Source organism: Vespa mandarinia, chromosome 13 (assembly GCF_050613455.1).
Source record: "Vespa mandarinia isolate Hongniang chromosome 13, ASM5061345v1, whole genome shotgun sequence".
Lineage (NCBI taxonomy): Eukaryota > Metazoa > Arthropoda > Insecta > Hymenoptera > Vespidae > Vespa > Vespa mandarinia.
In genome coordinates this window covers 3,879,410-3,904,759 of record NC_140822.1, presented here as the reverse complement: position 1 = coordinate 3,904,759, position 25,350 = coordinate 3,879,410, and the positions used below count along the sequence as shown (strand labels likewise).

General features: G+C 25.9%; 3 protein-coding genes across 6 annotated transcripts; 1 reads left to right on the top strand and 2 right to left on the bottom strand.

Annotated features, from left to right (window-relative positions):
* Nucleotides 1-1,332: 1,332 nt before the first annotated feature.
* P32 (complement C1q binding protein P32) lies at nucleotides 1,333-3,262 on the bottom strand. Of its 2 annotated transcripts, XM_085661088.1 has the most exons (6): nucleotides 3,164-3,262; nucleotides 2,906-3,033; nucleotides 2,469-2,619; nucleotides 2,100-2,302; nucleotides 1,737-1,825; nucleotides 1,333-1,655 (listed from the first exon to the last, which is right to left on the bottom strand). In XM_085661088.1, exons 1-6 carry the CDS (start codon nucleotides 3,199-3,201, stop codon nucleotides 1,506-1,508), a joined length of 759 nt encoding a protein of 252 aa, XP_085517214.1. In that variant the 5' UTR covers nucleotides 3,202-3,262; the 3' UTR covers nucleotides 1,333-1,505. The 2 variants fall into 2 exon arrangements, with proteins under 2 accessions (XP_085517214.1, XP_035737995.1); XM_035882102.2 differs by having other exon boundaries at nucleotides 1,335-1,655; nucleotides 2,906-3,244.
* Nucleotides 3,263-3,396: 134 nt separating this feature from the next.
* On the top strand, nucleotides 3,397-6,309 carry Sil1 (Sil1 nucleotide exchange factor). Its single transcript, XM_035882098.2, has 4 exons — nucleotides 3,397-4,023; nucleotides 4,413-4,711; nucleotides 4,807-5,069; nucleotides 5,161-6,309. Exons 1-4 carry the CDS (start codon nucleotides 3,903-3,905, stop codon nucleotides 5,909-5,911), a joined length of 1,434 nt encoding a protein of 477 aa, XP_035737991.2. The 5' UTR covers nucleotides 3,397-3,902; the 3' UTR covers nucleotides 5,912-6,309.
* Nucleotides 6,310-7,118: 809 nt separating this feature from the next.
* On the bottom strand, nucleotides 7,119-25,309 carry Zip99C (Zinc transporter Zip99C). Of its 3 annotated transcripts, XM_085661087.1 has the most exons (7): nucleotides 24,918-25,309; nucleotides 24,632-24,851; nucleotides 23,372-24,146; nucleotides 12,040-12,150; nucleotides 10,888-11,153; nucleotides 10,159-10,744; nucleotides 7,119-9,670 (listed from the first exon to the last, which is right to left on the bottom strand). In XM_085661087.1, exons 3-7 carry the CDS (start codon nucleotides 23,592-23,594, stop codon nucleotides 9,495-9,497), a joined length of 1,362 nt encoding a protein of 453 aa, XP_085517213.1. In that variant the 5' UTR covers nucleotides 23,595-24,146; nucleotides 24,632-24,851; nucleotides 24,918-25,309; the 3' UTR covers nucleotides 7,119-9,494. The 3 variants fall into 3 exon arrangements, with proteins under 3 accessions (XP_085517213.1, XP_035737993.2, XP_035737992.2); XM_035882100.2 differs by having other exon boundaries at nucleotides 24,612-25,309; XM_035882099.2 differs by having other exon boundaries at nucleotides 24,632-25,309.
* Nucleotides 25,310-25,350: the final 41 nt, after the last annotated feature.

The following is a 25,350-nucleotide window of genomic DNA, read 5'->3' as shown; positions in this document are numbered from 1 at the left end:
ATATTGATGCTTCATCATTACGATCTTTATTAATGATAAAGATTGAATACAAATGAAATCGATGGTTCCTTTTATTAAAATAGCTGAATTATTTTTTAAACTGATACTAGTCATCCTACTGAACAACACAAACGTGATTTAATAATTTTTTATCTCAATCAATTATCGAGATGGTTTCCAACTGGTATTAGAAATATTTGAAATACTATTTTATATATTATGGATGCCAAAGTATATGAATGTAAATAAAATAATATTTCAGATATACATATAAGAGAGATTATAATATTAATTAGTTAAATAATTTCTTTTAATACTCAGAAGATAGAAATAATAATTGTGAATAAAAGCGTTTTTGTTGTTATTTTATATTTTTCTTCTTTTTTTCTATATTTCTCTCGATATATTATTTTAATGAAATTAAAGGCAAATATAGATCATTTTATATGATATTTATCAGAATAAAAAATCACTCTTCTCCAAAAAGTAATATTAATAAACGAATAATATTAAGTTCTATTTTAAACAATACAAATAAATTTTTGTATTAAAAATGCTTTGAAGGAACGTTTATTTTATATAACTGAATTGTTTCATATTATTCTCTCGCATTACATGCTTATGTTATATATTATTTTATAACAGAAAAAAAAAGAAAAAAGAAAAAAAAAATGTTAGAGCTTTCAAAACTATAAAATAACGTAGATATTAAATGTTGTGTAACGTGGAATAATAAATGTTACTGTTGTCAATAAAATACATTTATTACCTATAAACATTAATAGAATAAAAAATAGATTAATAGAAAATAAACGACAATAAATAATTTCATTCATGTAATGTTTGATTCTGTAATCGTTAAAACTCGATGAAATGAAATGTTGATCAATGAGATATTAATTCATAAAAAAAAGATATGATTGTTTCGGTATCCTCTATAAACAAAAAATATAAATGAAGATAAAATGCAAATAAAAACTAAAACCTTGATTAAACTATTATATAATTCATCATCGTATATGAAAAATATAACTATACATATAATGATATATTTCAATGTATGTAGAACTGGAAAGATGAGTAAGACAAATGGAAAAAAAATTGGATCTAATGAATTTTTAATTTTTTTATTTGACATGTTTAATTCCTATTTCTGCTTGAATATACAGACAAAAGATTAAACTTCTATAGCAATTTTAAGATCTCACAGTTAATGTTCTTTCTATTCTATTGTTTTAAAACAAATTATTAAATTATACTTCTTATTTTTTTTTTCCTTTATAACATTATTACTATTACTATTATAATTATACAATTATAATGAGGACAAAATGAAAATATTTTTTATAAACTATTTTATAAAGATACAACATGATGATGTTATTTATATTTGCATGATAAATATTTACTTTTTTAAATACATATTCATTAACAATCTTTAAGAACTTAATATGATGATTACATGTTTCTATTGCAAAATACAAATAAGAAAGCAATAAAGAAACTTATTTTTTAGAGGTAAATTTTGAAAGACCTTCTAATAAACTAACATACGCTGTATGTTCATAACTTGTACTAAGTTCGATGATTTTTTCAGCAAATCCATTTGAAATACCCTTTTCTTCGAGATAATTCATCAAAAGATCGTATAGATACTACAAAAAAAAAAAAAAAAAGAATATATATGTAGATTCATAAAAGCAAAGTATTATATCCTATAATACAAAGATACTTACACCATCGATAATTTCACCAGCAACTGCATAAACTTTATCGCTATGTTCTCCTTCGTAGAAAGTTATTTCGTCTATACCAAAAATGTCATCTGAAAAATACAAATGTAATTTAATATAAAATTTATTTTATTAAACAAATAACAAATGTAACTTTTTTTTTTATTATAGTACAAAAGTGTCACATTCTCATTTAAATATTTCATAACAAACAATTACGAATAAAAGAACTTCATAAGAATGCATTTGATTTTCCAAAGAATAATAATCAAAATGATACTGATCATCATTTTGTACTCAACACTTTGGTTATTCATATAACGCATTATATTTTTTCATATGAACTATAAATAAACGATTACTTACTATAGCTATCATCAGCTCCGGATGCTCCTGGTTCGCTATTAAATGAACATGTAAATCCTAAAGTTTGATTTCCTCTTACTATATCAATGGTAAATGATGGTTTGCTTTTCATTTCTCCAATATCTGCATTATCACTTTGAGGATCAATTTCTGGTTCAGAACTAGTATCTACCGTATGATTTACATTGAATGAAACTCTAATTCTATTTAGGATTATAAAATTGAGATATATTAGCATTAGAAATTAGAATGTACAGTTATTACTTTATATTGTATTGTTATATATATATACATATATATATATATATATATATATATATATATATATATATAAGTTAATATATTTTTGAACATTATATTTATTCTTACATTTCGCCTTGATTATTCTTCTCAAGAGTAACTTCAGCGCTATCCAGAGATATCTTAAAACCATCTAATTCTGTTGGGATAGTTTTTAATTTCTGAGCTTTCTTTTCTGCAACTATTTCTTCAGCCAAGAATTCTACTAATTCCTTCTCCGCTGATAATATTAATAATAAATACATTTTTAATAATCTTAAATAAACAAAATTATATACAATTATACCATGTCGTAATGTTAATGATTAAAATGTTAAACTGAATAAAGAAATATTATTGAAATGTAAATAATTTACAAAGGCTAGAAATGTTATAAAATTTTTATTATATCTAAAAGTGTAATATTACAATAAGAGATAAAACGTTAATTAATAAATAAAAATTATTTCTCATAATTAATGAACTTACTACGCGTAGAAAGAAATTTTAACAACAAAATTATTTACCTTTGGTATGAGCATTTCTATTACATTTGTAATTGTAAATTTGTAAATTCTGAATTTTCGGAACAGCAAAAGATATTATAGCATCGTTCTGCCGGTTGCACATGTTCCACAATGTCCGATATAAATTGCTATTCGTTAAACCATTGTTAGAAGTTGAAGATAATATATTTTTAATCGCAGACCCACGAAGCAGATTTCTTACTAAACAATTCATTTTCTTTTTTTCTTTTTTTATAATTTACTTAATATAATGCTTACGAAATGCAATAAGAACAGCGTCGATGAAAGAAGAGCATCTAAAGAATAGTAATAGAAAATGGTTGCATCACGATCTACCAACCTTATATTATTTCCTATTTTATATAACTTCCGAAACGGAAGTAGATTAATTCAGAAATGTAACTTCAGAAAACCCTAGCTGAAAATAACTAATATGGAATAACTTCCATGTTTTTGTTTTAGTTCACTTTTCCGTCGATAGATGACAGTATTACTGCCTTTTATGAAAGTGAAGTAGTTTATATACGTCGTATATGCGATTATTCAACAGCTTTGTAACATTCGATTAATTCGATTGTTTCATAATTCGTTTAAGTTAAATTCGTCGGTAGCAGTGAAGTGAATTTTTTTTGAATTGAATAAATTTATATCGGATATTAACACGTTGAAATATGTTTAATTGAAGATCAATACATATTTACATATGAATATTTTGATGATCGAAGGGCAATGTTTACTCAACATCGAGTTTTTCTATTCTAAAATTTATCCGTTTTTAAGAAGTCGTTGGACACTAACGCCGCATAGCGTTAAAAATCATAAGTACACGTTCAGTAGTTAAATTAGGTTCAGCACCTGTTCAAAATTTTATCAGTTATACGTGATTTAATATTTCCTCATTGATTTAAACAATAGAATTTTTAAATATCTGATCTGTCCATTTGTAAATTATTTTATTTAATGTGCTGTCAAATTTTTTTTATATCTGTCCATAAAAATGCATACTAATATACGACTTTATTTATTTCTTTTCTATTTCAATTTAATTGTTTTTATTCGTTCGGAAAAAAACGAAAGTGTTTTTGTACCATCACGTGAATGGCAAACCATTAAAAAAGGTAATTAATATGATATTTTATAATTAATGTTATATGATAATATAAGACATCTTATAAGACCACGTCAGTTGAATTGACCGTTCGATAATCTATCATAATAAATGAAAAAAAAAAGAAAAACTGAGTTTAACATTTTCGAAAATGAAAATTTTTTTCATTCTCTAACGGTATTCTTATTTAATATAATATAAACAATTTTCATTTATTTTCTTTGACAATATTTATTATTATGAATTAAAGATAATGAAAAAATATAATAATGATATATTAGATCGAATTAATTTAATAATTAAAATATATGTAATAAACAAATTGAAATATTTATTTACTTTATGTAACCTTCATATATACGATATATTTATTGAATAACTAATTGTAAATTTTTCTAGGTGAACCAATACCAGGAGGATTACATGTACGACATAATTTTCAAACTGGAGTTACGGAAGCTAAATTGATGGATGACGAGGAAACAAAGGAAAAAGATTTTAATGAAAATACCAATCAATCTCATTCAAAATCGTTGATATTACACCCGGACAAAACATTGCTGAAATCAGAAGATGATGAATCTGTGAAATCTACAAAAACTAAAGAATCGGAAACATTAAAAGTTTCGATTATGGAATTAAAAGCTAGATTGAAGAAGATTAAAGAAAGCGTTACTGATTTAACATCTGAAATAAATGTAATAAGAAATATCTATTGCAATAATTTACATTCATAGACACATAGTTAATATTTTATAATCTTATTATATATATATATATTTGCGTTTTTAAGGAAGAAAGTACGCAGGCAAAAGTGATGCAGAAAATGAAAGCTTATGAAACATTGAAAGAAGAATTGAAATTGGCCAAAGTTAATATTACCACAGATGCCGAGATTTTGAATAATTTATTCAAGAAATTTCAATTATACAAAGATCCCATGCGTACATCTTCTTTATTGAATATAGAAATTGAAATCATTTTGGATATACTTAATGGTTTTGAATATTTGATCCATCAAATCGACATTGCTCGTTTATTTGCAGATATGGAAGGGTAAGAAATCTTATATTATTTTGTATTTTTTTTTTTTTTTTTTTTTTTTTTAATTAAAGGATAAAAAGCTAATTGTTTGATATATTTGCAGGATAAGTAATATTATATTACCATGTCTGAATAGTACGTACAATGAAATAAAAGCAGAAGGGTTAAGGCTTTTAGGTGCTGCTGTTCAATCTAATCCAAAAGTACAAGCGAAAGCATTAGAAAAAGATTTGATACAGAAACTTCTACATATATTATCAACAAATAGTAAAATTTTGGTAAAGTCCAGATGTCTTTTTGCATTGAGTGCCTTAGTACGTCAGTTTCCTGCTGCTCAGAAAGCTTTGTTTGATCATGGTGGTTTAGAAATTTTTGGAAAGATCTTGAGCAATAATCAGTTACAAACACAATTAAAAGTTATGAAACTTATTAATGACTTGATCGTCGAAAGGCAAGATATAGAAAAAATTTCTGATATTAAGAAACGTGATGCAAAAACAAAAGAATATGCTACCACAGATTTTGAACAAAAGTTATTAATGCATGGATATTGCAAATATTTAAATGATTTAATGATCAAAAGTTTCAAGTATGAACTTCGTGATCAAAATGAAATTGACAATTATGAATTATTAGAAGTTGTAAGTGAAAGTATGATTATGATTAATCCCATATGTAAAAACGAAATTTATATCAAACATATACTCCTAAAAGTTATAAACGACGTGTTAAACCATTATCAAAATTTAACTGGAAGTGTAGAATTAGATGACGCCGACATAATCAATAATCAGATACAACTAATTAAAAAATTGAAGGGAGTCCTTGAATTGTCGTTGCATGAAGAATTGTAAATAACTTTGATGGAGTTTGTATATGAGATAGAATATAATTATGTATCATAAATAAGTTTAACACAGGGAAAGAGAATACCATTTTCTTATTAATATTTAATGGTGCAAAGCAGTGACCCTTGTAAAACAGAACATGAAATTGTGATCCTGAAACAAAAGATTTATCATTATGTTTTATATCTACAAAAATTATAATGTATTATAAAGGCTGTAAATAGGTTATTATTCTATGTGACTGATTATTTTATATAACGTAATTCGTATAGTCTAAATCAAAACAAGTTTATAAAAACAAAAACAATATATATTATTTATTTTCAATTTGAAATTTCTTATAAACGTGTTTTGATTATAGACCAATGTAAAAAAAATGTACTATACAATACACACACACGCACACGCATATATATATATATATATATATATATATATGTATATATATGTTTATATGTACGTGTATATATGTGTATATAAATATACATATTACAGAGTGATATTCTCTTTCCGTTTGGTAAAAAATTAATATAAATTACATTAAAGAAAAAAAAAGAAAAAAGTTAAAATCTTAAAGACATTATCAAATCTATTTTTTGTCATCTTGATGTACTCTTGCAACATTTTTCAATTAGACTTAATTTTTGAAAATTCGTAGATTAAAATTAATATCACTCTGTTAACATATATATATATATATATACACACACACATACATGTACATATTTATACATATTTATATATATACACAACGTATGAATGTTTTTAAAATTATAGGAAACTAGAATATAGAAAAGTACTATGTTTTTAATATATAATTAATATCAAATTATGTTAGAGTAAAAAAAAAAACAAAAAAATGCACAAATGTTATATTTTCACTATTTGAGAGCAATTATTTATTAAATTATTTTGCAGATCTAGTTATATCGACTACCTCATTATATATACTAATAATTATATTGACAAAATTGTTTTCAATATAGGATATTATTATGATACAAATATAACCAGATAGAATATAATATAGTTTATTTACAAATTTTAATGATTACATATATTAATTGGACTCATTATTATGTCATAACTTTCAAAAAATATTAATACGTGGGGAAATATGTTTTAAAACAGGGTTTGTATATACAGGTGCTTTGGAAAGGCACTCATGTACCATGTTAATTATTTTTCTTTTTTTCTATTTCTCTTTTTGTTGTTTATTCTATTTTTCTTTTTTTTTTTTTTTTTTTTTTTTATTTATTTTTTTTTATTATGTTGTTTTTCTTCTTTTGAAAAGAATACCTTGTTCTTCTACCTTTTAAGTACAAGGATTGTTTTAGATCATATATAATTACAATGACATATAAACTATATATACATTTCGCATGTATCCGTTTTGAATAAAATAATTTAAGTTACCATTTGGATATAAATGAATTTGATTACATTGAAAAGAAATTCTTGATGTGTATCTTTTTTTTTTCTTTCTTTTTTTTTTCCTCTTGTGTTTACATATATGAGTTTAGAGAGAACGATATTTGTACATTCTAGGCATTATGATGAGAGACGACTCTAGGCCTATTATCTTGATCGTGTATATATACTCATTTACTTATTTATTAATAACAAACGATAACATGATAATCATATAATTATTTCATCCAAAAATTCAATTTGAAATTATTCGATAATGATTATTATCAATTTAATTAAATTTTTTTTCTATCGATAGATAACGAAATTGTGTGAGTGTGGATGACGCGCGCGCTATATATATTATATACCTAATTTTATAAAATATTACGTATTGAAATTTATTTCTCGAAAGATCGTACATATCTACATTATTAATTTCTTTATATAATATAATTTGTGTATACATTAACTTTTCATTTTCGTTTACAATTTATTTATACAATTTTATTTTCCCATCGTTGCAAAATATAACATCAACGTAATCGTTCGTTCTCACTTAAATAGATTTATGGGTTTTTCTTGAAAACATTTACTCACATAGAATTTTTTTTAGGAACTCAAACATATGTCCTTTCTCTCTCTCTCTCTCTCTCTCTCTCTCTCTCTCTCTCTCTCTCTCTCTCTCTCTCTCTCTCTCTCTCTCTCTCTCTCTCTCTCTCTCTCTCTCTCTTTTTTCGGGTAAGTATATTTATTAACAGTTTGCGTACCAGAGGATTTTGACAAAACATGATCGAAAAACGCCAAAAATCCTTCGATTACGTATCGAAAAAAGCCAAAGAGCATGATAGCGCTTGTCATGTTCAATGCGGTAAACAAAGGGACCGCGCTTCTCGTGTTTGTTTCTTTTATACTAACATTCTTTCTGCAACTGGTAAAAGGATTGGACGTAGTGTTATAAAAGTGCAATTATCATTGTTAATAACCGTGTAATATTGTATTGGATTACTGACAGCGATGCGACGTATATGCGTCTGAAAGGCTGAGCGCATTTCAACAAATTTCGATTTCGTGGGCAGTCAGTTATCTGTTTCGGCCAAATGTCCTGGCTTTTTTCAACACAAAATCTGAAGATGCGCAAAAGTGGCTCGTGGTACGCAAACGGTTAAATATATTTGTATGTACTCTTTCTTTCTCTGTCTCTCTTTTATATACCGAAAATTTTATATCATATGTGATCTCATCTAATTTAAAAATTTTATGTTCTATTTAAAATGCCCTTTTTTAATTTCAATGTCAAAGAAGGGGAAGCATTAAAAATTATTTACACGCCTTCACCTTTTTTCATAACATGAAATGTCATTCGTCAATTCGTTACACATCTCATATAATAATAATATTGTAAATACAATTTTGCAGAATTCAATTGAAAATGTAGTTTGCGATCAACACAATCTATATATATATATATATATATATAACATCACCTATTTCAATTTGCCAATGTAAATAATTCATTTCAATTGGTTGGCTTATAAGAAGAAAAATATTAAATTTATTTAGATACAGAAATGTTATTAACCTTGAAGATTATAAAAATAAATTTACACTCTTCTCCTTCGATTATAAGAATACTATAATATTAGTTTAAATGATTCGTATAATAAACACATTCTTAATTATTGTAAAGGATCACAGAGTCTGAAAAGTAGTGCTTCCCTCAAGCTTATTTAAACTGTTTTTAATATTTTAGGATACTTTTAATATATATATATACATAAACTCCTATAACTTTGTAAGATATAGCTTATGTGTTGGAGCATGTAATAATGTATCCATATACAAGAGTATAGTCATCAGTCGTTTCCACTTGAATATTCAACTTCTTTTGATGACACTTTATCTTAATAAAGCAACAAAATTATGTAATTTTATGGCAACATATAGTCTCTCTTTTGGGATAGTCACTTATAATATGTGTGTGTGTGTGTGTGTATGCTGTGTATATGTATATAGAAATATATGTATATATATATACATACATAGATTATTTAATGAAAGTGTATTCTTATAGAAATTTGTTGTACTTCAGAAAAGTACTATCATAAAATGATCAACAGATTTTAGTATTCTATATAAATTTGCTCAAATTAATTTCTTTCCTTGGATGAAATATCCCTTAGTCGCAAAGAATTGTTAAAATTGCCATTAACATAACACCAAATAATAAAGCAGCGAGTTGCTTTAAAGATTCCTTAGGACTAGATTCTTTAAGCAGTTCTGGTAAAATTGTTACTAAGCCGATATGAAGGAAACCACCTGCCGTAAATGGCAAAATCCAACCTGTCCTTGCCTCTGTAACAAAATGTGATAATTAAAAAAGAAGTTATATATATTATTAAAGCAATATAAAGGCTGACTTAATTAATAAATCTCAAATACTGAATTGCAGATAGTCACAAGAATGAATATTTTCTGTAATTAATCAAGGTCGTAGAAGTTATCAGTAAAGATATGAAGTGTTGACATACGCAATTTATAAATAGTTCATATAATCATATAATAAAGTCTGTTTTTCAACTTCATCTTATTATTTTATTATACAGGATGACCCATATAAAGTAATAAAAAGTATATTGTTAATATAACCCATATAAATTGACCCATATAAAGTAATAAAAAGTATATTGTGAATATAAAATTGAAATTTATCAAGAAAAAAAAAAGGAAAAGAAAAAAGAAAACTAAAAAAAGGGTTATCTTTAAATTGTACTTTCATTAATTATCTATTCGTATAAATCTATTAATAAGAGAAAACTAAAAATGTATATCATTCCACTAACCAACTTCACCACCAGAAAAAATAATAGCGGCTAAGGATCCAAAAATTCCACCGGTTGCAGTTAAAAGTTGTGCCCTCGCAGCATCCCATCTGCTGAATCCACTGCGAAGTAAAATAGCGAAGTCACCAACTTCATGTGGAATCTCATGAACCAAAATAGCGAACGTCGTTAGGGCGCCTAATCGGAAGGACATGAGGAAGGAACCTCCTACAGCCAATCCATGAGTAAAATTATCAATACAATTTGCCATAAGATTGAGATATCCTGCTATGTGTTTTGATTTAGTTTTTTGGACAACAGTATTAACAGTTTGCCGAGTAACTTTTTCCTTTGTTTTAGACGATACGCATTTTCTGTCAATGATACATCCATTCAACAATGAAGATGATGACGATGAGAGACCATTGTTCTTTGTAAAACTCTTCAAACAATCGCTGACTTTACCGACCGACATATTATCAGATAAAACTATGCCATTTGTATGTTCTGATTTTAAGTAACCATTTTTTTTTGGTTTCTTTACACCATTACTATTAATCTCCATGTATCCGTTCTTCACTAGTTTGTTTTCCAAGAAGGGTTCCATCTAATAGACAAAAAAGAGACATTTCTTTATATTATATTTATCTTTATATTAAATTATCTATTATATTTATTTTTATATTAAATAAATAAATAAAAAAAAATTTTTTTAATATTTTTATTAACGATTTGAAAAAACAATCATACCTCCAAAAGTTCATTATCCGTACAATGTTGAACATAGCCATTATTTTGTTTAATCCCAATCAAATTAATACAATTATTGTTCTCCATTTCTTCTTTATCAGTTTCAAGATTTTCTATAATATTTTTAGATGTATTCGTGTTATCATCTGCTTGTTGTTCCTCTGGATCATAATCGAATGCAAAAATTTTTTCGACGATGACAAAAACCAAAAAACCGGTGAGAACCCAAAGACCACAGGGCATAGATGGAGGATTTGAATTTTCAGCTAAAAATATTAAATTAAAATATTAATTTAAAAATATTTCATTGTTAATCAATGATAGTAACAATAATAATAATAATAATAATAATAATAATAATAATAATAATAATAATAATAATAATAATAATAATAGTAACGACAATAATAATAATAATTAATAACAATAACATCAACAATAGTAATAATAATAATAAAAAAAAAAATTGTAATAATAATAACATTAATAATAATAATAATAATCGAAGGAACAAATAGTAAAGAAAAAGGATAAACAAAATTGAGTACTTTTTATTTCTCTGATAGGATAAATAATTTTACTCGAAGAAAGAAGAATATTAACGTAAAATAAAGAATTGTAATCGTCATGTGCATTCTCGGGACAAATCGGAAAGGTTCGTCGCTATTGGTCGAGAAAGAGACGGTTCAATTTATCGGGGCACAGCTGGTGATTCAAATCCGTAACCGACGTATAATAGAGTTCGAAGGCGTTCTACAAAGAGTTCATAAAGCCTCTTCCACCGGATGGAAGCTTCTTCTAATGTACATAGATATATACAGTACTTAATTCAGAATATACAGAGCGTTCCAAATCGCGAATTGGTTTCTACATATGAAACTACTGCACGTGTTTTAAATATATAACACACACACACACATACACACATACAAACACAAACACAATCTGATCTTAAAGCTTAATTTAAAAACCAAAATATCTTTTTTAATTCACAAATATGAATTGTAACTTTAATCTTATTGAAATTTTTATTAATAGACAATAATAAATCTATTTCATTTAATTCAATTCGTAATAATCTCATTTATCAACCATTTTTATATGGTTCTTTTTATTGTATAATAACTTCGATCGTATTTCATTTTTTCTTACCTCGTTTCAATAAATCGTTTTCCCATGCTTCTGGTAAAAGATGTAAAAAAACGTCACCCAAAAGACCACCAACGGCGAAGCTTAAAAGCAATTTCAATGTTCCTGCGCTGGCTGGAAAAAGAAAAAAAAAAAGAAAAGAAGAATAAGAGAATATAATACAATCTTATTTATTTATTTTACTTTTTAACTTAATGGATAATCAATAATATTATATTGAAGTAATATGATATTGAAATTAAACGTAACATTTATGATCGAAATAAATGTAAATATATATTCGCTATATGTATGTTATATTAATTTTTTCTAATATTGAGTTTTATAAACGATGATTTATGTAAATACGTATGTATGCCGTCGATTAATCATCTTGTAAAAAAAAAAAAAAAAAAAAAAAAAAAAACAAATATAACAGATAAGAGAAAAAAAAAGAAACAACAACGAAGTTGCACTCAACAGGGGTTGATTCGTCGTACTAGATTATATCATGAAAATAATTCAAAATAGACATAGTACAATAAAAGCGTACATATATATACATATATGTACATATATATACATATATATACATGTATGTATGTATATATGATACACACACATGATATGTATATACGTGTATATTTATATATATGTACATATTATAGGTTTGTGAACTAATAATGATGTACGTGAAAAAAAAAAAAATATATATATATATATATACACAAAACACACAGTCGATTGGAGAACGTATGGCAAACGAAGATAAGGTCAAAGTTAACCTCTTTTCAACGAAAAGTCGTTTATCACGAATTATATGCTCTTTTTTATAGTCAAGTCAATGAACATACAAAATGTAATTCGATCGATACACATATCTTCGAGAAACATGTTTTTTATCTTTAGATTATGTGATTTGTAAATAATAAATATTACCTTGCATATATATGTGTATATATATATATATATATTTTTTTTTTTTATGAGAATACATCAAATATTTTCCTATCAAAATGGAATTTCCTTTCAATACGAAAGTTTTAACGAGATAAATTATTTCAGCAAGCACAAACGCGCGCGCGCGCGTATTTACATTTTTTTATTTTTTTATTAGTAATATTATTAGTTACATATCGATTTATCGGGCATTTGTAATTTAGTTTATAATGTTATTTTAATCTAAAAATTTATTCTCTTTCTCTTTCTCTTTCTTTAAATAATTCTATTCATAGAAAGCGAGTGAGAAAAATGTTCTTTTCTTTTATATGTAAATGAAAACGTTTTTAAATTATATTTCAAAAATGATCGCTCCGAGGCGACATTTCGATGAGTTCAAATTATTCACGCCGATTCTACATTTGTTTATAAATAATTTTGTTTATAAATATTATTTCAACTTAAACGTTGATTTTCTTTTTTTTTTGTTTTCTTCTTTTTTTTTTTTTTTTTTTTTTTTTGTAAAATAAACTCGAGGTAGTGCGAGCGATGAAGGAAAAAGAAAAAAAAAAAAAAAAGAATAAAAAAAAAAGAAAGAAAAGAAAAAAAAGAAACCAAAGAAAAAAGGAGAAAAAAAAACCATAAATAAAACAAAAAAGAATATTATCAGTTGGTGATGTATAATTCACGACAAATCGATAAAAGTCTAAAGAGAGAAACGTGACTTTATATGATGGTATTGCATTAAATCTATTCTTATTATCGATCATACCATTACAATGCGAAATAAATATCAAACTCGTAGCAATATAATAATTGATCCAACTATACGTTGGACGTATGTAAATCGTTCGATGCACCTCTTTTTTTTACTTTGGAATATTATCATTATTGCAACATATTAATACGATTCCCTTATATAATATCTGTTCGATGAATTGACGCCATATTGTTTATGATATCTCGTTGATGTTTTATATATATATATATATATATATATATACATATATATATATATGAAACGGAAATGAAAGTCTATCTCTATATAAGCAATTTAAAAAATAAAAGATACGATATTAGCCGATGTGAATATTCTGATGCTTCAATGAATTCTAAGAAAAATTATACTGAAAAACCCCAAACATTTGAAAAATGTGAATAAAAGAGAGGAAAATGGAATAACCAGATTTCTAAATTAAACATTCTTTCTCATCAAACTAGATGATACGTATTGCATTATGCGCTTTTTATCTAAAACATCCCGCGTGATGTGATATATGGTAGGCGTATACTCAACGTTACTGATGATTCTTCTTGTTGTTCGTAACAATGCACAGAAACGCAATGTAATCTTAATGAGAAAAAAGAAAAAAAAAGAATTTTATCTCCGATTTGAACGTATGTGACTGCCCACAAAGGATAAACGTACGTTCTATTTACATGCAAATATTGTTAACTTCTTTGTTTTAATAGTAGCTAACGAAAAAAAGAGGAACGAGAAAAAAAAAAAGAAGAAAACGATAAAAAATGATAAAAAATTTAGGTTTTTTTCTTCTTTTTTTTTTTTTTTTCGTTTAACAATTCTTACGAATAGTTTATTCGCATTTAATGTAACATCCAAAGAATCTATCGTAAAAGATTATGAACGGAGTCAAGAGCTTCCTCATTATCTATAACGAATAACTATCTTGTTAATTAACGTAACAATCTTAATTGAAGATCTCAAAACATCGATTACGACTAGCAGGATAAAAGACATGGATTGTTGATAAAAGACATTTGTGTGTGTGTTTTATTTTTTTTTCTTTCTTTCCTTCTTTCTTTCTTTCTTTCCTTTCGAAACAATGAAAATGTGATCGTTTATATACTGTTCGATATGTAAAACGTTATATATAAAATACGCTGTTTAATTATTTCGAAGAAACGAAAACGACGAAAATAATCGTTACGTCATTAAGTTCGACCGTAAAATCGATACTATTCGAGAATCGTTAGCAATTCTAATAGAGCGATATAATTTCTTCATTGGTCGAAAAAAAAAAAAAAGGTCATAAATAATTAAACAGCCATAATAAGTAAAATTATCGTTAGTAAAATAAACAACGTTATCATTACTAAAATTTATATTCTTATATATATATAAAGTATAATTATGTAGTAAGTAAAAATTATCGTATTTCTATGTGTTTTCTAGAATAAAAAATTATTTAGGTTATGTTCATATATATATATATGTACACAAATAAACACATACACACATACGTACATATGATGACAAACATACACATACACAGATCATATGACCGGAATATGGCGTGATCGATAATAGTCACAGCAATATTTTTCATAAAAAGATATTAAATGTTTATTTCTATCATGATTCCGATCATACAATTTGCCATGCGATTGAAAACATGCATAAGAGTTTGATTGACCTTACATGAACTAAACGAATCGCATTAAAGAAATTTTATAATTTCCAATTCGATAACGAGTCTAAAGTATCAAAATATTCATTCATGAATGTGTTTACTTGTTAAATGATAAAATACTTGCGTTTTCCGTTGACGATGTGTCAAATCTTTTTATATGAATTATTATTATTATTATTTATTGTAGTGCATATACAAATATATATATATATATATATATATATATATATACATATTTTTTTTTTCTTTTTCATTTTTCATTCTTATATTTCACGTGACACGTTTCAAATTACCCTTTCAAATTTATTCTAAACGCGAAAAAAAAAGAATAAGAAAAAATGTTTTAACATCAACTTATATTCTTGCAACATCTAATAATAGGTTATATTTCTTTACAAACGATGAAAGATCAAATATTCTAGCAGTCTTCACTTGACTTCACTTTTCTTGTTGCCTATTAAACCTATTATATTTCTTGCACCATTTGAATCCCCGTATTATTCCTTCTTTTATTTTCTATGAATTAAATAATTATTATAACTTTTCTATATATGTTTATACTTATACATATGTATAATAATATATTATATTATTTTAATCTTTTCAGAGCAAAAAAAAAAAGAGAGAGAGAGAGAGAATTTTTATTGCTGTTAAAGATAATATAATAATAATGATAATAAATATATAATAACGAAGAAATATAATGTAAATAATAAAAGTAAACTAAAGAAATTTATACTTTAATACGGTTAAATAAATATTATGCAGATTTTATTATTACAGATAATAAATGTTAAGTCAATAGTAAGAAGACGAGAGATTAATCGTTTAACGAAATAAGACAAAGAAAAAAAGAAGAGAAAAATGAAGAAAAAAGAGAAAAAAAAGAAATATGATAATTAAAGTCGTAACGGAGTATCTTACTTGATTAAAGTTCATATATGAGGATTAATATGAAGGACAAAAAGTATGTAATATTACTTCGTTATTGTGTAATTTTACAACGTTAAATAGAAAAGAAAACGTCAAAATAGAGGTTATGAGATTTTCATTCGATGATAGATCGATAAACGTAATTTTCTACTTTATCGATCGATCCAAATTTTTTTTACGATTACATTAAGAACGTTGATATTATGTGTAAAAAAATAGTTAAAATAAATAATATATAAAATTGATGTTTTAGAATCAACTCATACATATAAGAGTTATATAATTACATTATTAATATATATATATATATATATATATATATATACATATATATATTCATATATTTATATTTATATATTATATATTCATAATTAATTATATATTCATATATTTATATGTATATATTACATATATATATATATTATAAAAAAAAAAAAAAAAATTGGTTTTTTAAGATCAACATTAAATCGTTTAAAAATTTTAATAAAATAATTGAAAAATATTAAACGTTTTTCAACAACTATAAATCAGATCGAACGTAATATCTTCGTGGCGCTATTTAATATTTCAATCAATAATAAAATAAGCGACTAAAGGTCACCGTGGTATTATATAATTATAATACGAGTACATTACTTTTCCTTCTAGAATACTCGATAGACATAGACATTGTCAATTATCGACATCGACAGTAATGATAGAGCATTGACAATAACTATGAAAGACGAATAATTAAAGTCTCGTTTAAATGAATAATTTTAAAAAATTAATATAAATTTATAATAATCATCTATTTTTCTCTCCCTTTTTTTTTAAATAATTTATTATCTCAAAGAAAAATGATTAATTATTATTTTATTATGAAGAGATATATGATCGTTATTATTAAATAACAATTAATAGCAAACGAAATATTAGAAAAAAAAGGAAAATAAATAAATAAAAAGCGCTCGTAACAAAAGATAATAAAGAGAAAATAAAATATTTCATCGCAAAAATCATTTTCAATCATAATTTTGTAATAGGTGATATTTAAAAAAAATTCTAAATACAATATACTTTCGCGTTATCATTAATTAGATGAGATAAAACGATTGCGTGCAATTTTATCGACTGTAGCTAATCTCTCACAATGGTTTATGATAAAAAAAAATTAAAAAAAGAAGAAAAATATATATATATATATATATATATATATATATATATATAAACAATTAAAAAGAAAAAAGAACAAAAAAAGAATTGAGAATAATTAAAAATTACTTGCGTATTACTTGATTATTACTTTAATATGATACCTATTTTCTACATACTTTCTCTCCTCCTATTTCTTTTCCATGGAATATCGCAATATCATGATTTTTATTATTATTACTTATATTACTTTTTATTATTATTTTATTTATACTTTCTTTTTTACACATCGTCGGTAACATTATCAACTCAATAATACTCGATAATAATTTATCAAAATTTTATTTTCGATTTTATCATCGAATTATCGATTAGCGGATTAAATTGAGATAGCGACTGCTATAAAGAAAAAAAATAAAAAGAAAAATAAAAAAAAAATAAATAAAAGGAAGAGGAAAAAAAAAAGAAATGAAAAAAACGGTAAAAGAAAGAGTAAAACGTTTGGGAAAGATAAAAAAAAAAAAAGAAGAAAAAAAAAAAAAGACCAAAAAAATTTTCGTCGTTAAAATGTGACATTCTATCAATGTAATAACCTTGCATTCCGCTCTTGGACAGACAACAAATTTTACGTGCATGTCACGTGAGAAGACTTTGAAACTAGTTTCATGACCTTGCTATTACGATGGTATTAAACATACGAATAAGACAGAAAAATAGGGGAGAGAAGGTATATAAAAAAATCTAAGATAATGAGAAAGAGAACAATATGTTAATTTCATCGAACAATATCACTCCACTATTAAAATAATCCTTTCCTTTCGTTTTATTTATTTTTATTTTTTCTTTTTTTTTTTCTTTTGTTTCGTTCAAGTTTATATTAATTATTTAATTCACGATAACAATGATAAGGCCATTGGTAAAGTGAATGAAAATGTATCCCATAACACTTATTTATTATTTGTCTGTTTTTATCTCTATCTCTATCTTTATCTCTATCTCTATCTCTATCTCTATCTCTATCTCTATCTTTATCTCTATCTTCTCTATTGCTATCTCCTCTATCTATCTCTGTTTCTACTTATGACGTTGCTTCTATACCTCCGTTATTCCGTCTTTATTAAATACATAACAAACAGAACTAACCATCTTCGAACAAGATGACAAGCTAAATAAGATGCAAGCAAGTTGACAATTTAGATGACTTTATCTGAAACTCACGTTGTCTACAAAAAAAAAAAAAAAAAAAAAAGGCAAATAAATAAATAAAATAAAGTAAAATAAAATAAAATAAAATAAAATAAAATAAAATAAAAATGTCTACCTTGATATATAATACTCTGAAAATAATTGATGTAATAATAGCGGATTAATAACAAAGTATGATATTTTTGACAAATCGATATCTAAACGCTCGGATAAAGAAAAAAATAAAATAATTTAATGATTTATTATCGTCTACTTAAATAAAATTATATTGTACAAATTAATATTTAATTTCATACATGATAAAATTATTATACGAAAGTCACAAACATTATCTCGTATCTAAATATAATATACCGTGATAAAAAAAGAAAAAAAAAGAAAATATTATTGCAGAAGTAAATAATAAAATATTGCATTATAATAAATTAATATTTAATTGTATACACGATAAAATAATAATAATAAAAGTTTCATATTTAAGTATTACACTGATAGAGCAAAAAAGGAAAAAGAAACAAGAAAAATTGCTAATTGTTATTGCGAATGTAAATAATAAAATATCGTAAAAATAAATATTTAGTTTTACATATAATATTAAATAATTGTACAAAAATTTCAAACATTGTATATCATATTTGTGTATACTGTATGTATGTATACGTGCGCGCGCGCGCGAGTGCCCGCGCGTGTATGCTACTTGGCATACGAATTGTATTAGCGAAATATCGTTTCTGCGCAGTTTAAATTTCTCGACGTAAAGAACGCAATCATGTTTCCAAGTATCGATTAAATAGAATAATCTTCTAGCGTAGAAACTTTCACTAGAAATAACAGAATTCGAATGATGAACCATACATCAAACGTGTTAAATAAAACGTAAAAACTATAATATCAGTTATACATATACAAATTGTGTCAAAAATTTAGAAATTTTTTTTTTCTTTTTTTTTTTAATCTATTACTCTTTTTCTAAAGCTCCTGAGAACTTTTTTACAATTTGAAAAAAAAAAAAAAAAAAAAAGAAAAGGAATATTAGCCTGAAGGAATTTTTAGTTTAGCTAGGAACTTTTGATTCTTCTAGAAACTTTCAGCCCACCCTGTATAATCATTAAGAAGAATCTAACTTGTTTATTATAATAATAACAATAATAATAATAATAATGACAGGAGTAATAAAAATAGGAGAAAAAATAAAAATAAACATTAAAAAAGCGAACATAAAAAAACGATTAGATTTGTTTGACAATAATATGTATAAAAAAAAACTTTTATATATATCTATATATATAGTCTATGACTTTAAAGTTTTATGATGGAGTTATAGAGTTAAAAATAAACAGAAAAAGAAAAAAAGAAAAGGGAAAATAAAAAATGATGAAGAAAAATTCACAGACAAAAACGATATTATTTCGATCGAAAGCGAAATCATTTTAATTCGGCGTTATCGTTATTTACGATTAATGTATTTCAAGTGAAATCAGATTACAGGAAACTTCGTTGTCGACAACATCGATTGCAAAACTTTTCTTTTGAGATAAAAAAGATAGAGAATGATATGCTGGGCTACACAACATTCCACCACCACCACACAACACGTTCAGTGAGCTTGATCCTAAGAATTGCTTACGTCAGAATTTGCGAGAGAACAAAAACATACTCCTGCTAATAGAATTTGGATTTCTCAATGCGTAAATAATCATGGCCCGCGAGGCAAGAATTTTGAATAGAAAATAATATATAATATTTGTATATACATTATTGTATATTATTTATTAATTCGAGAAAAAAAATATATATATATAATATACTTAAATTAATAACGAATTTATATCCTTATTTATATTCATATGTAATATTTTAAATGATACCAGCCGAATATATCTCCGATCTTATTGTTTTTATAAACAAATGATTCATATAAATAGATTATTATAGATTTTCAATGGGATAAATGTAATATTTATCGAAGTTATTTCGAAGGATGATCGTTATTGTTATCAACATACGACAGATCGTAGAAATTTTTAATAAAACAATTGTTGAAAATATCCAACGAATATATATCATCGATATTTTATCGAGTTAAGGAGCTTTGATGTTTAATCAATCGTGCAATCACATTGTTTACGATTACTGAAGTACGAAATACAGTTCAATGCTATTGTTATAATAATTGTTTTTAACGACGAGCCGTAATTATCTTTTGGAGGATTCATTTCATCATTTATTTCAACTTTTCTGGTTCTTTTTCTTTTTTCGTTTGTCTCATTTACAAATATGAGTTGTCCAATTCGATGGACGACATTGATATTCATCAATTCATTATTTTGATTAATGCTTATTTTGACCGATACATTTGACTTTGAAGTCGACCCAATTGCACGACCACCACACGATTTCAGATTTTTATCTTTGAGAAATAATTCGAAATATTGTCCGTTCGTACAACCATAAGTTTCACACGTGAGAAGAATACGATGAAGCGATGCAATTTGTTCAAATATTTTTCACGATTTGTTATCTATTCGACGTTCTTTTTTTTTTTTTTTTTTAAATATGCATCATTATTCGTGAGTACGGTAATGTTTTCGAACATTCATTGAATTAATTTAAGCCATTTTTTTATTTTTTAATTTTTCCATATCGGCTTATATACATCGAGAATAATTTGAAAAATATTCAACGGTTCAAAGCTCCAGGAATTGAAAAAAAAAGGGAAAAAAAATAATCACATCAAAAATGTATGAACGAAAAAAAAAAGAGAGAAAAAAATACAGTCTCTCTCTCTTTCTCTCTCTCTCTCTCTCTCTCTCTCTCTCTCTCTCCCTCTCTGTGAGATATAAAGCTGGGATAAATGTTACACTTTTTCCCCACGTTAAAACTTAGCAAATCTTTTTTATTTGAAACATTTATTCATAAAATCAATACGAACGGAGATATGTATGTACATTCCGGCTACAATCATTTAAGAGTAGAAAATATTTGATATAAAAATTTAACGAGTTTATTGTTTTGAAAATGTTAAAGACAAATTGAAATTAAAGCTCCGTATATACTTTATCAAATTTATGAGGGTGGTGGTGGGAGGGGAACGGAGAAAGGAAACATTCTATTGTTATTCTCACTTATAAATGAATTACGATGCGTATTATTTATTTCGACGTATTTCCAATGACGGAGATACTTAGTTTTGCCAAAATCTAATGCCAAACAGTTCGGCAAATATATATATATAAATATGTGTATATATATATATATATTTATAGTCATTCCCTTTGTCTGTCTATACTTCTTTTTTTTTTTAATCGAAAATCCTTACGTCATTTAGAACGTCATTACGTCATTTTAATTTGTTCAAGAATATTCTTTTGTGCTATCTCATTCCGTTTATCTTAGCGTTTCTCAAAGTTTTTGATTATGCGGCCCTTTGTTCATAATGTTATCGTAGTACAAATGTTTATAATATAAAATTTTTAAATATCCATATATTATTTTAAAGATACGGCCATTATGTTAATCATGTTATTCTCGTAAACTCGGAAGAATATTTTACAAGATAATTTTCTGAAAATATTTTATAATTCAATAATTTCCCACTCTTTCGCGACCTATATTTAAGAAAAAAAAAAAAAAAAAAAAAAAAAAAAATTTTTTTTTTTTTAGGTTAAAAAATAATAGGCTGAGAAATATCGTTTTATCAAACAAATAAAAAAATAAATTTTATTAAGATTATTATCTATCTTTATACAGACAATAATCTCTAGATTTAAGTCTATATTTGGATGATTTACATGTGAAAATGTTCAACAGTGCATAATGAAACGTCTTGCAAGCGCGTGCAAATGACAATTTAATGAACGATTGCACAAGTTTTTATTTATAAAAGGTTGATGCCATCGCACGTTAATTATATCTCATACAAAAATGAAACAGCAGAACGTTGATGATGCTTTGAACTAAAGAAAAGATAATAATAATAATAATAATAATAATAATAATAATAATAATAATAATTATAATAATAATAATAGTAATAATAATAATAAAAGAAAAAAAAAAGCAGATAAAACACACGTTTGTATAACAATATTCTTATGAAAGAAATACGAAAAAGTTTCGTTGAAATGAAAAAAGTATAATAAAAAGATTTTCAAGTGTTGCATTCAAATTCTAACGGTTTTTAATTCCGATCCTGACCAATCGTGGCGCTGTGTTCGTCGTTCGATAAAAGAATTTCTTTGTAACGAAGTTCGACAACTTTTTTTTCCTCGTTATTTCACGGTTTCATAAAAAAAAAAAAAAAAAAAAAAAAAAAAAAAAGAATGAAAAAAAAAAAAAGAAATGAAGAAAAATGTCGAATGACATTCTTATCTTTATCGAAAAATTATGTACAAAATTTCTCTTTGAAGCACGAAATTTCTCATTGAAACGTGAAAATAAAAAAACTCAACTATTGCGTTGAGTAAATATTTACGATTATGACGTAACGTGGCGCTGCGTTCGTCGTCCGATAAACAAATAATTTCATCGGAAGAAAATTCAAAATAGTTTCTTCCCTTTAACAAGGCTTTTTTTCATTCGTAAATGAAAACGAAGAAAAAAAAAAGAAAAAAGAAAAAAAGCAAAAAAGGAGGAAAAAAGCGAGAAGAAAAAAAGAAAAGGAAAAAAGTCCATGCGTTAATTATAATAAATTAAAAATATAACAAAATTACCTCCATTCTTGAGATCAGCGCCTTCTTCAATAGGGATGATTAAAAGTGGTAATACACCAGCAAGACCAACCATAGTACTGCCAAGTATTGAGAAGAACCAAGGATTGTAAGTTATATAATAGGAATATTCGTTCCAAGGTAGAGAAATATCATCGTAGATCATCTTGAAAATGAATCCGGCTGTGTCCTCGGTGCAATTTCGCGCGCACATGTTCACCGCCATATTTGTTATATATATCGCCGCCGGCGAATGCGTCTCGGACGGCGTATGTGCGTGTATGTATATGTATATATATAAGTATGTACGTGTATGTGTATATATATATATGTATATATGTACGTATGTATGTATGTATGTATGTATATGTGTTATTACCACTCTCCCTTTTTATTTATTCATTTATTTCTTTCTCTCTTTTTGAACTATATTATTAATATTATTATTACTATTACTATTATTATTATTATTATTATTATTATATCACAGTAGGATCAAAGTTCTTTTACCGTATAAGAAATTACTCTTATTTCATCAGTCGATATTTCTAACTCGATATAACATTGAAAAAAGTAGAATAGACGTGGAATTAAAAAAAAGAAGAAATAAAATACGAAGAAGAAATAAAATAAGAAATAGAAAAAAAGAATAAAAAGGATAAGAAGTAAAAGTGGTAGTGGAAGAAAATTTCACAAGATTCTTATTTGCCGTCGTCGTTCTTCTCGTTCTTCTTGTTATATTACTTTTCTGTTTCTTTAGAGGACAAGGAACATAAGCCTAAAAAAAATAAAGTAATATGGACGCCTGTAAAATGTGATAATTCTAATAATTTTTCAAAACTAATTGTACAAAACGATATGTAAGAATGAAAGAAAGAGAGAAAGGAAGAAAGAAAGAAAGAAAGAAAGAAAGAAAAAAAGAAAAAAGAAAAAAAGGAAAGAAAGAGAAAAAAGTAAGTTAGTAAGAAAGTCAGGTTATGTTATATCAAAAGAGATTGAAGGGAGAGAGAGAAAGAGAGAGAGAGAGAGAGAGAGAGAGAGAGAGAGAGAGAGAGAGAGAGAGAGAGAGAGAGAGAGAGATAAAATGGGCAAAGGGAGATGTAAAAGAGAGAAAGAAAAAGATAAAAAGAAAGAAGGAAGGAAAGAAAGAAAGAAAGAAAGAAAGATTAGTTGACAAGAGAGGCGGAGTAAGGGGGGTAGAAAATAAATAGTGGGAGTGAGAGAAACGTTCTTGAATGAACACCTGCAACCCCTCGCGCGCACCTTTGAAGCACTAGCACCGTGAGCGAGCCGACTAGCCTACACTGAGGACTGAGTTCGGTCGCTTCGAGCCGAGTTCGTCGCCGCGCCTCTTGGCCGGCGTATATATTTTTCTCGTCTCTCCTCGAGAAGAGGAAGGAAATATGTACTTGGTAGTCGTCCCCTTTGGTTCTTTTTTGTTCTTTTTTTGTTCTCTTTTCTTTTACTTCATGACTTCAGGAGCCTAAAAGATTGACGATTATCGTCGGCGTTACGTTGTTTTTCATGTACACCCGCTCGTTTCTCCTACCGTTTTCGTCTTTCACACTTTTGAGCGCATATGTCGTTCTCTTTCTCTTTCTTTTGTCACTGTCCTTTAAACGAAAGATTTTTTATTTCTCTCTTTCTCTTTCTTTCTCTCTCTCTTTCTCTCTCTCTCTGATACGTATAAATATATATATATGTGTGTGTGTGTGTGTATATATATATATTATGTATCTCTATCCTCCTTTTTTTCAATTATTTTTCTTTGAAGATCAATTGAAATGAAGCACATGAAGACGATCAAAAAAAAAGGAAGGAACGTTGTTGGCACGAGGACACACTTGGAAAAAAAATAAGCGAATCGTTTTAAAATGGTGGACGAGAAAGGAACACCATTACGAGACACGTTCTAGACTGATCGTGTTGCGCCGTAGGCAGGCCCCTTTATACTATCCGCCATGTTTGCGCGCATGTCACTC